The 11,594-nt window shown below is 60.3% G+C and overlaps 1 protein-coding gene across 1 annotated transcript; it reads right to left on the bottom strand.

Annotated features, from left to right (window-relative positions):
• Positions 1-1,626: 1,626 nt before the first annotated feature.
• AIRE (autoimmune regulator) lies at positions 1,627-11,529 on the bottom strand. Its single transcript, XM_003798130.1, has 14 exons — positions 11,404-11,529; positions 10,840-11,014; positions 10,498-10,653; positions 10,023-10,097; positions 9,355-9,468; positions 8,098-8,243; positions 7,846-7,926; positions 6,702-6,817; positions 5,618-5,717; positions 4,960-5,139; positions 4,337-4,455; positions 4,150-4,252; positions 2,593-2,655; positions 1,627-1,707 (listed from the first exon to the last, which is right to left on the bottom strand). Exons 1-14 carry the CDS (start codon positions 11,527-11,529, stop codon positions 1,627-1,629), a joined length of 1,635 nt encoding a protein of 544 aa, XP_003798178.1.
• Positions 11,530-11,594: the final 65 nt, after the last annotated feature.

Here is an 11,594-nt window from a genome sequence, read left to right as displayed (position 1 = left end):
TTCTGAGTCCTCACGTTGTCCTTCCCCATCTAGTGACATGGTGTAGCTGGGGTGCCCCGGGACAGCTGCCCCCTGCTTCATACAGCATCAGGGTCCACAGTTCATGCTGCCAGGCCCCTGCTTGTTCAAACAACTCAATAAGGAGGCTCTGGGCATGTCCCCTGCTGGGAGAGGGGGAGCGTATGGAGCCCAGCTGAGTGGGCCTGCCCTTGCAAGGGCAGCCTCCATACTGACCCACAGGTGCTCGATGACTGAGGGGCTTGTGTGTCCTGAAAAGAGGCATCAGGGGTCTCCAGAGAGGGCTGTGTGAACCTTCCAGACCCCCAAGAAGCTCAGGATGGAGAGTCCTTGTTGTCACCCTGGTTAACAACCAGTCTTGTCTTCCCAGAAGGTGGGGAAGAAGCTCTGGTCTTGGTCTCAAGGAAGGAACCGTGTGTCCTAACACTGCCTACGAATGATGAGACCAGCAGCACCGCCCCTTCCCTGAGCCTCTGACCCTAATCTGGCATTCTGCCCCAGAGTCCCCGAGGGCAGGGAGGTGTGATCACCCTGCTGTCTGCTTCCACATACTGGCCAGCTCCGTGGGGCTGCTGTTCTCAGAAGACAGGACACCTGGGAAGGACATCCATGTCCCAGCCATGATCTGGCCAAATGAAATAGGTGAAGCACTGTCCCATCACTCCCACCACCCCCACCCCCTGTGGCGTGGCACTCTAGCCCCATGACCTTGCACCTGCCCTGCAGACGTGCATGCCAGCCTCCACGGCTCTCTGGCCTTCACACTTGCTCAGACCCACCCCCTGCTCCTATCCTCTAAGGAGGTCCCTGGCAATCCCACACACCCAGCCCTGTTCTGGCCCTGCCTTGTTTCTTGCAGTTACCCGCCCTGAGGTCATGTTTATGAAATCTGTCCCTTCCAAGGAGTGTCCCTCTGGCACCTCCTAAAGCTGGAAAAATGCTGAGCATACAGAAGATGTGCAATAAAGGCTTGTTGAATGAATGAGTGAATGAATTAATACAGACGTGACATTGGAGCTGAGATCTCAATGATGAGAAGCCAGACTCATGAAGCACCAAGAGAAGGGAGTTCCCAGGAGAGGGGCCAGCCTGTGCAGAGGCCATGGGACAGAGCTGAGCTTGGCCATCTGGGGAACTGGGTGTGCCCAGAGGGGGCTAAAGCTGTGGGTGGGCGCAGCCAGGCAAACTGAGACCTCAGAGGCCCTGGGAAGGACGGGACCTCCGCCCCAGGGCGGCGGGAAGCTCTCCTCCCCTAAGTGCAGTGAGTACTCAGGCATTTCTCCTCCCTGTGTGGTGAGTTCCTGCCTAGCCAGCTTTGCCTACTCTTCAGGCACCAGGGTATAGACTCCCCAAAACAAACACACCCCACTGCAGAGCATCCCACCACCTCACAGAAGTGACTTTTATTTCAGAGCACATGACTGCCTGGTGTGCCAGGCAGCAGTGGCACCCTCACAGAGGCAGGGGTAGTGCACACAAGCACTAACACCACTTGGAATTTTCAGTCCTTTCTGGTCCTAATCGGCCCAGCACCCGATTAGGGTGCTGGTCCTAATCAGCCCAGGACACTGAGAGGGTGTCCTCTCAGTCTCTTTTGGCTGTCCTCCTTCAGGAGAGGAAGGGGGGTGCCTCAGCCAGTGGGCGGGACATGCTCTGGATGGCCCACTGCAGGATGCCGTCAAAGGAGTGCTGCGGACAAAGTGGACAGCACAGGGAGTCTTGGCACTGCAGGGACACAGGTAGGCCCACCTCCACCCATGGCCATAGATGGTAACGTGAGGACACCATCCAATCTGACCCTCTAATTCAAAGCTGGGGAAACTTGGGCCCAGTGTCCAGATATGCCAGGCAGGAAGGACTCTGACCAGTGTCCCCTAACAGCATCTGCTAAGCCCAGGGCGCAGCCAGGCTGCCCTGTCTCCTCAGGTGTCTTCTTCAGAGAGAGGGGGGTTGGCCCAGACCCTTCTGTGCAGGGCGCAGATGCTCACTGCTCACTGGGATGGAGGAGGTTCCGGGCCCAAGATTTCAGTAGTATGAGGTCACCTGCCCCGCAGGGGCTTGTGAATCTGCCCCTCATTCATCCACCTCTATCCTGTGCCTGCCACGACACCCTTTTCCAGCACTAGGTCCCCTCTCCCTCTCTGGGGTCTCCATAGACACCTGCACTGCTGGGATGTGCCATGTAAGGCCACCACACAGGGCAAGGTGCCACTCCAGACACTAAGGAGGACTAGCGTTGGCCACCTACAGTCTGGGAAACCTGGAGGAGTCTGTCCTCCTGTCCAAAGGAGATGGAGTCCCTAAAGCTTCATCTTTTTCCCATCACCCTTCATGTTCATCTCAGGGTGCAGAGGCCTGAGTTGGGGTGAGATGCTCCAGGGACAGGTTCTGAGACTCACCTGCCCACACCCACCCACCTTTCCAGGAAGCGGATGCTGGGGCCCCAGGCTGCTGCTGAGGGTCTGCACCTGCCTCCTAGCACACAGGCCGGGGCTCACAGTGGGAGGGGCAGCCACGTGGAGCTGAGGTGGGGAGTGGAGGGGCTGCGGGTGGGCTTTGGCAGGGGTGACTCACCTCGCTGAGGAGGGACTCCAGGTCCTCCCTGTGCAGGATGGGCTCATGACCAGCAGAATTATCCTAGAAACCGGGAGAGGGAAGTGGTCAACCCCATTCCTACAACCCTGCTGGGGACATTCAAGCAGGACCCCCACAGAGCCACAGGGCAGGGGGGCAGTTTGGGGACACTCCCCCACTGAAAACAGAATTCTAACACCAGCCCCCTGCAGAAGCTGCGGGCACAGGCCAGGTGGGCCTCAGTGCGTCTGGGGCTGTCTGCCCAAGGCCCTGCCAACTCCAGGAACTGGCCCCATGGCATGTGGCCTTCAGGGAACCAGTGAGAAGGGGCCCTGCCAGGATGAAAACCAGAGCCCAGAGAGGAAGGTGCCTGGTCTGAGGTTGGCCATTCCCCATCCAACAAACTTCTCTAGGGCCAAAGTGTGCCCCAGGATGAGGGGCCTGGGCAGGAAGGGAGGCCCTGGACACTCCCAGTGTCTAGGCTAGGAGGGAGAGAAGACCATATTACAGGGAACCACATGAAATTGCCACTTTGTAGCTCAAAACAGCCACATCTCAGCTGCTCCATAGGCTGGGTCTGCTAATCACAGGCCCTGCAAGACTGTGTAGCCCTAGAAGGCTGAGGGGGGCTGTCCCTGAGGTCTGGATATGGAAGCTGGTGCTACCTTTAGGACACTTTGAGGGTGTGAGGGACATCTACTCAGGACAGGGTGGGGGGGGTCACATCCACTATCCCTGGGGAAAGGGGGAGGCTGGGAGAGGGGGAAATGACAAAGGAGGCTGGACCCTTTTACTCTAAAATTCCCCATGCAGATGGGTGGAATGAGGAGAGGCTTCTAGGAGGGAGGGGACTGTGACTGTGGCAGGGGTGGGTCATGCCAGGGTTCCACACCAGCCCCCTAGGTAGGGCTTGGTCAAGGCTTGTCTGGGTACCTGGCCACAGCTCGCACACTGGGGGTCTGTCCCCCCACACAGTATGCACCTAGGAGCGTGGGGGACTTACTGCCACCCCCCTGGGGCCCTAGAGATTCTTGAGGTGGTAGGGAGGTGGTCAGGAGGGGCAGGAGGCCCTTATCCACTTCAGGCTTCTGCACAGTGAGCCCCGGGTGTGGGGGCAGTGACGATCCCTCAGTTGCAAAGAGGGGCGGAGGGTTCTGGCCCTAGGGCGGCTTTGGGGTGCAGTTATTTGCGACATGTTAGCAGTGGTCTCGGGGCTCTGCTCTCGCCTGCCCTCACCCCAGTCCCCGGATTACAGCCCCTGCACCCAGCGCCCAAGAAACCCCATCCAGGGGCTGGAGGCTCTCAGGCCCTCCTCAGAGGTGAGACAGCCTGCACCCCACCAGAAATTTCATAATTACTATGACATAGGGTGAGTTTCCTTTTAAAACAGATTTAAGTTGCCAGAAAGGAGTCAGGTAAAAAGGAAAATATTGTATAAAAGCGATGAGCCCTGGCTACGGCGCAAGCCCGCCCGCCCAGCCGCAGCCTGGGTTTCCCCGAGACGTGCCGGGGCCTTCAGCCTGCTGGTCCCGCCCCGCGAGGGTCGCCGGCACTGACCTTGGTCGGCCCAGGGGCAGAGCTGGCGGCGGTCGGGGCGGGAGCGCCCTCTCCCGGAACCGTAGTTGAGTCTCCGGAACAGGATTTGCAGAGCAGGGCGGTCCTGCGCGAGGGACCCCAGGCGAGTAGGAAGGCGCGCGCCAGCCACCCTGCCCGCTCCCTCTCAGCCGCCCGGCCCCTCACTCACCCGGGTCGGCCGGCGCCCGCCGGGAAGTGGCAGCGCCAGTGGAAGGCAGCGGCGCAGTGAGCGCACCGCAGCGCGTCCGCACCGTCCCCGCACACGCCGCACCGCGCGGGAGCCGGGCCCTGCGGGGAGGACAGCGCGGGGAGACCTGGAGTGCGCGACAGCGTTACCGAACCCGCGCCCCGCCGCTCGAAGCACCCACGGGCTGGACCGAGGCGCTGGTGGGACGGTGCGTCCGGGGAGGCAGGGGCGACCCACAGAAACCAGCTGTCCGGACCGCACTCGCTCCCTCCAAGTGGGCCTGGACCTCCAGAGGAGAGGGAAGGGGCTGGGGGAGAAAGCTTTGGGGGTAGTGAGTCTCTTGAGGACATGCCATCCCCACCCCTGCCCCTGTTAGGGGGAGGCCGGTGGCGGTGCCCAGAGTCCAGAGCTGAGCTGGGGGTTTCCAGAATGGTGAGAGAATGTAGCTGCTGCTGAAAGCCCTCTGGGAGTCCCCTCCCTGCCCCTAGCCCCAGCAGGGTCCTCCCAGAAGCCCTCCCCACCTCTCCTGTTTTAGGTTGGTGCACCTGCCCAGCAGGTCTGAGCCCCTTGAAGACAGCACCCCTAACCCCCAGTTTCCTACTCACCTGCTGCCCCTCAGGGCCCGCACACAGCAGAGGGCGCAGGGCCGAGGACTCCAGCATGGGCGGGGGGACTGATGGTGGGGCTAGCAAGTGTTTGTAGGGGAGAGCAGTGTCAGCACTGGCTGCAGGCTCCCTGGGCAGGCCCGGCGCCTCCTCTTCTGCTGGCCTTAGCCCCAGGGGCACCTGGAACCAGAAGATGAGCACTCAGAGGGAACACAGGGGACCTGCCCATCACCCCCTGGGGATCAGTGACCCTGGAACTAAAGGCAGCAGGGTGGGGGGTGTCGTGGAAAGAATCCCACAGGGGCCAGCCAGGCCTGGGGCTGTGTCCAGTCCTGCTGCCCCTGCAGGGCCTTCATCCTTCCCCATCTGCTGTGGGGGGAGGCATCAGAGGCAATGCCGGGTGTGTACAACACTATGAATAGTATCCCTCACATTTCTGCTGTTACAGAAAGCTTAAAATATTTTGGAGAATATTATTAGCGATCAGTCAGTCAGGCAGTAAGAGACTGACCACGTAAGGGCATCTTCCCAGGCCAGCAGGAGCTCTTACGGTGGCTCTGCTGCAGAGAGCAGAGTTGATCAGGCTTGGGCATGGGCATAGGAATCTGGGTGGCAGAGGGACAGGACAGTGGCTGGGCCAGGGTGGGTCAGGGCATACCGGGGTATCCACAGGCAGTCTTAGAGGCTGGGGCTCCTCTGCATGGGGCAGGCCCTGCTGGACTCCTCCCTGGAGACAGCTGCAACACCTCCAGGTCCCACTGCTCCCAGTGACCATCAGAGGCATGCAGGACAGGGCAGAGGGTATGACGGGCACCCAAACCCACAGGCAGGGAGCCCAAAGGACGGAGAAACCAAGGCCCTGACACAGTGAAGGGAGAGCCCAGGACATGGGATATGTATCCTAGGGGACCCTAACCAGTGCCATTGGTGTCCCCTGTGAGAGGTTCTCTAATGAGCCCCAAGAATTCCCTGCACCCACTGGCCCACTGCAGGCTGCACCTCAGGCCTCCCTGAGCTGGAATGTCTGTATCTTAGGCCCACCCACGTTTTCACAAGAGGAGTGGAGCCAGGCAGAATGGGAAACAGAGAGGCAGGAGGGGAGAGGATGGTATGTAGGAAGTCATCTTTAGGAGTGGGCAGTGACCTACTTACTCAGGGATGGAACATCTGAGCAGGGTAGGACCCCGCCACGGTCATGCAGGGAACAGGGGCACAGCCCAGGCCTGACCCTGGCTCTCTGGACCCCACCTAGGGCTCTTCCCCCACAAGCTGCTGGGCTCTGCGGGGACCAGGGACAGGCACCAGAGGGGGCCTCACATGTTGGTGGATAGACACCTATCAGCCCCTAGACCCATCTAGGAGCAGGGTTCTGGGAAGGGCTTAGGGGAGGGATGGCCACCTATGGGAATTTGTGCTGGGAACCTGGGGTAAATGAGGACAGGGTGGCTTCTTTGCCTTAGACCTCTGTTCTGCTGTCCCATCCTCAGGGGCCCTGCTGGCCAGGCAGGTAGCCAGAGTGGCTAGGTAGGGAGGCTGATGGCAGGTGGGGGAACCCCAGGCCCTACCACACAGCCCAGTGACCCACACCAAACCCTTCTCCTGCTGGGCCTCAGTGCCCCATCTGTGGATCAGAGAGACTTCAGGGTGGCTTCTGATTCAGGCTCAGCGGTAGAGGTGGCCACGAACGGTGGGTGGGGTGGGGTGATAGGATGCCATGGCAGAAGTGCCACGGTTAGGCTCACCTAGGGATCTCCTGGAGCGGTGGGGACAAGCAGGCAAGGTGGAAGGCCCGAGGGCAGCCGTCACAACAGATGAGCTCCCCGCCGTCTCGGCACACAGCACATTCATCCTCATTCTTCTGGTGCAGGCAAGAGACATCCTTGCAGACTCCTGAGGGCCACCTCCTTCCCGAAAGGTCTGACAGTAGCATCACTAGGCCCTGGACCCCTAAGTTCCTGCCCTGCTCCCAGCCAGTGCCCGAATGCCTGACTGCCTGCGCTTAGGTCCTCCAGAGGCCTCAGCCATGACTAAGACTGTGATCCCCACATCACACCTTCCGGGATCGTTCCTCAGGGAAGAATGGCCTTCAAAAAGCTCAGTCTAGTGTGGGCTGCTGTGCTTCAGGCCCCCAAGTCTGTGCACACACACAGTGGGATAGGGAGTCTGGCCCCATCCTATCGCCCATAGAGCCTAATCCCCTCTTTGTGCCTTTGCCTGGGTAGTACTCCAGGTACCCTCAGGAGTCCTGCGTGCCACCTCCTTGGAAGTCCCCCTGACTGGGATGGCCTGCACAGCAGTGACCACATTTGTAACAATCACCCAGACCCCCAGCAGCCCATTGCTCCTCCAGGGCAGGACTGGCCCTGTCCAATCCTGAGTGTCCCTGGCATGGAGCCGCTGAGATCTCATGACAACAGCAGCCTGTCGCCGCACCACTTCCAGGGAACAGAGGTCAGGCTCACCCATCCTCATGGCCCTCACGTTCCTGGCTCACGGCAGGGCATCCACCCCAGCTCCCTTAGGAGGTAATGCTTGGCACAACTTTGACCCTGAGCCTGGCGGGAGCCTCACTTTCTCTGACTTATTTATCTGTATTATCAGATAAAAAATATAGTCTATTGGGCGGTGCCTGTGGCTCAAAGGAGTAAGGCGCCAGCCCCATATGCCAGAGGTGGTGGGTTCAAACCCAGCCTTGGCCAAAAAAAAAAAATACTTTCTATTGAAGAAAAAAGAGAAGAAAAAAAGTGTCCCCCCATCCCATGAGTAAGAACGGAGCCCTTTGTCCTCCAACTACTGGAATGCCAGGACAAGGGCAAAGGCCACAGAAGGACCCAATCCATGGGACTGTTCTGGGGTGGGGGGGTCCTTCTGTGGTCTGGGGATTACCTGGTGTAGCTGGGGCTCACTGGAGAGGGCCGGAGGGGCGGGGACCCTGCCCTGCTGGCTTACCCTTGGGTCACCTCTACCCTATAGGAAAGAGAGTCACCAGTGTGGGGGCAGCCTGGTCAGGGAGGGGCCCATGTGGCTACTGGTGTTGGGTGCCCTCAGGCCCCAGGAGAGCTCCTGGCTAGGAGCAATTTTGTTGTTACTTGGGGGAAGGGAAAACCCAGCCTCCCGGGGCAGTCAGGCAGTGCTTACAGGGACAGCGCCCTGGGCTCCCTTGGCTCGGACCAGGGCCTTCAGGCTGCCGCTGCTGCGGGCCTTGTTCTTCCCAGCACCTGGCTCTTCAAACTTGCCAGGCGCGTAAAACTCCCCACCAACCTGGATGCATTTCTTGGAGGCCCCTGAGAGGAGATGGCACTGGGCCCAGCTCTGTCCCTCACGGACACTCAGTGCCCCACCTCTGGCTGTCCCTACCCCACTCACCCTCAGGTCTGGGGCCAGGAAGCTATGTGCAGGAAGCTGGGGCATTGTACTGGGGGTAAACATCGTCCCCTCAAATTCACATCCACCCAGAACCTCAGAATGTGAACTTATGTGAAAATAATGTCTGTGTAGGTGTAATTAGCTAGGAGGTCACATTGGACCCTAAAGCCAGTGACTTTAGGGTGACTGCTATCCTTACAAGAAGAGAGAACCCGCAGGCAGAAGCCATGTGAGGCCAGAGGCAGACACTGGGCAGTGTGGCCACAAGCCAAGGAACAAGTTGCCAGCAGCTACCAGGAGCCCCTTGAGGGAGCCAGCCTTGCCAACACCTATTTTGGAATTTCTGTTGTTATAAGTCACCCAGTCTATGCCAGTTTCTCATAAAGAGTCCCAGGAAATTAACACAGGAGACTTGGGACCATCCCCGATGGGATGAGATGCAGGCCCTCATCAGCTTTTAGGCTGGCCCTGGCTGTCTGTAGCGTCCCCAGCCAGCATCCAGCACAGGGGCAACACCACGGTTGGGACTGAGGAACAGATGACACAGTGGCAAGGGGGTGGGAGTCAGCTGCCAGCAGGCCCTGCAGTGCCCTATCAGATGGCACGGGGTGCCTGCATTCGGTCAGCAGTTGGCTCCTGGGGACTTTGATCCCTCATCACTGGAGGCACCTGCAGGGAGGTGGTGCTGGGGAGGTGGGAGGGAAGTTGGTGGGCAGATGCTGCAGGCCATCCTGGTGCACAGTGCCAGCGCCAGTGAGTCCAAGCAACACAAGCAGCACAGGCAGCACTCCAGGGATGACCTGTGACCCACCCACACAGACAGAGGGATCTGGACGTGCTGGGCATCCCATGCTGGGATGTGGACCTGGACCACAGGCTTTGCAGAAGGCCCCTCTCAGGGGATGCCCCAGTGTCCATCCCTCCACTCCAAAGCCAGCAGAACCCCATGTAGAGATGCTGGGGTAGGGTCCTCCTTCCATCCTGGGGCCTAGGGCCCTGACAGCCCTCTTGTTCCCACAAAGCCTTTACCTGACTCAAACACCTGTTGGATGAGGATCCCCTCCACAGCCCCTCGGGCCCCTGGCACATCTCCAGAGGACACAGCCACAGCTCTCTGGACCGAAGCTGACATGGTCTGAATCCCTGGGAAATGGACGGTGGCCATCCATCATTGAGATCACCCATGGGGATGCCTAGGCTGCTGAGTCCTTTCCCTCCAGCTAGGGCAGGCTGGGGGTGGGGGAGGCAGCCTGCCAGGTACAGATGGCCCACAGGTAAGTACAGAGGCAGGGCCACACATGTGCACATATGTGCTGTGTGTATGTAGAGGGTGTTAGTGTCCACACAGCTGACACAGTGGGTAGGAATGACCAGGGTCCTGGGAAGGGAGAGAGGACAGAGTCCAGGCTGTGTCCAGCTGAGGGACTAAGGAGGAAGCAGTGTCTTGGCTGGTCATGCAGGGTGGGGACACATGGATGGGCAGAGGGATGCCTGAGAGGAGGTGCAGATCCTGGGTGGGCAGTGGGTAGGGTGTGGGGAACTGGCAAGATCACTCTTGTACAGAGATGCCATCCTTTTTCGGCTGTGCAGTTGGGGCTGTTGGGATGAGCCACCAGGCCAGGGCAGCCCAACTCCCAGGGCAGGCACTCCTCTGACCCATGACCCTTCACCCACAAGGCAGGGGGTACCCCACTCACCATTCCCCAGTGGGAGGCGCTGAGGTTCTGTGTTGCTCTCCAACTTCTTGGGGGGCTTGAGTTTTGATTGAGAGCCTGAAGGGGGAAGCTGGAGGCAGCCTATCCCCCCTCTGGTAGTGGGGGCAAGTGCTGGAGGCCAGGGGGATGGGCAGGCACCAGGAGGGGCTCTCCATGACCCCAGGGGGTTCCTTCACTTTCCTGGGCTCTGATTTTTCTCATTGGTGAGAAGCAACTCCCTCCCTCCCACCTACTTCCCAGACTCTGGGAGCTTAGCCTTTGGGGCAGAAAGGACTTGAGGGGATGCAGGGGCCCCTATGGGGTGTGTGTGTGTGTGTGTGTGTGTGTGTGTAAGTCTCCAGAGGGGCCTCTACAGCCCCAGACAGTCCATGCCTAGGTGGGTGGGAGCCTGAGTGTGTGGGGATGTTGGATACTCAGGGAAGACCAGTGACCCTAACTGGCTCCTCCCAGTGGGTACCTGGGCTGGAGGTGCCTCTTGGGATCAGGGCCACTGGTGGGATAGCCCGAGGCTCTTCTGGGGCCTTCCTCTTGGTGGGGGGTCTGGGAGGCAGCACTGAGGCCTTGGGGCTGGCAGGGGGCTTCCTCCCCTTCCGGGGCTGGCTGAGGTCCACATCTGCAGATTAAGGGAGCAGGTCCCACCCTCAAGGCCCTTTCCTAGGGGTGGGCCCCAGAGCTGGACACCGGCAGGGCAAGGCAGGTGAGGCTCTGGACCTCTGGCTCTCAGAATCCAAGATGGCACTGGGGGATCACCCAGGGATCCCTGCTAGCCCCCAGTCTTCAGCAGCTCCTGCTCCCCCACCTTTGGGGAAGCTGTCCAGGATGGGCTTCAGCCGGCCATATTTCTCTAGGTTGTAGTCCTTGAAGAGGACTCTCCAGAATTCCAGAATGGCAGCAGAGTCCTGGGTGAGGAGCCAGGAGAGGAGGGCGTGGACGGCCTGGGGGCAGCCCTCCTTCTCCATCAGGCGCAGGGTCTCCTGCAGCCAGAGCAGGCATGGGAGGTCCTGCCACAGTGTCCTGCCACCCAGCCTCCACCATCCTACCAGAGGGTGGAGCTACCCAGAGAGGCTGCAGGGGACCGGGGTGCCTCTGTGTCCATCCTCTCCGAAGGCTTGTGGGTAGGGGTGGGAGGGGTAGTGTAGGCATGTTAGGGGTGAAGGGGGTGGGGGTCCACCTGGGGCTCCTCCTGGAGACCATCCCCTTGGCTCGGGGTGATGGTCCTCAGGGATCATCCCCTAGCTCCTTAGGGGTCCGGGTTAAGGTTGGGGGGTCTGGAGTGGGGGCCCCCTGGAACTCGCTTCAGGGTCACACCGCTTCTCGTGGGGAGACCGAGTGGAGGGCCAGGAGGCATGGGTGCGGGCTCCACCTGGAACTTGTCCTCGGGGACCACGTCATGGTCGGCCAGCGAGTGCAGCAGCGGGAAGGCGCTGTCCACAGCCACAGCGATCTCGGTGCGGTGCAGCCTCAGGAGGCGGCGCAGCTCGCCCGCCATCGGTCCGCCAGGCTGGGGGACCCCGCGGGGCGCGGGAATCGGCGGGGCTGAGCGCCCTCTGCCGG

This window comes from Otolemur garnettii, unplaced genomic scaffold (genome assembly GCF_000181295.1).
Source record: "Otolemur garnettii isolate 467f Iridium unplaced genomic scaffold, OtoGar3 scaffold00128, whole genome shotgun sequence".
NCBI lineage: Eukaryota > Metazoa > Chordata > Mammalia > Primates > Galagidae > Otolemur > Otolemur garnettii.
The sequence above is the reverse complement of the archived record's forward strand: the minus strand, read 5'-3'. Positions and strand labels throughout refer to the sequence as shown.

What these genes read in the sequence shown, in the direction of transcription:
- AIRE (XM_003798130.1), bottom strand. Translation starts at nt 11,529, where the DNA reads ATGGCGGGCGAGCTGCGCCGCCTCCTGAGGCTGCACCGCACCGAGATC. An exon ending in TCCCCGAGGACAAGTTCCAG is followed by an intron (nt 11,015 to 11,403) that starts GTGGAGCCCGCA and finishes CTCTGGCTGCAG; the next exon opens with GAGACCCTGCGCCTGATGGA. An exon ending in GAGCCCAGGGCGCTGTCCCT is followed by an intron (nt 7,927 to 8,097) that starts GTAAGCACTGCC and finishes TCTTTCCTATAG; the next exon opens with GGTAGAGGTGACCCAAGGGT.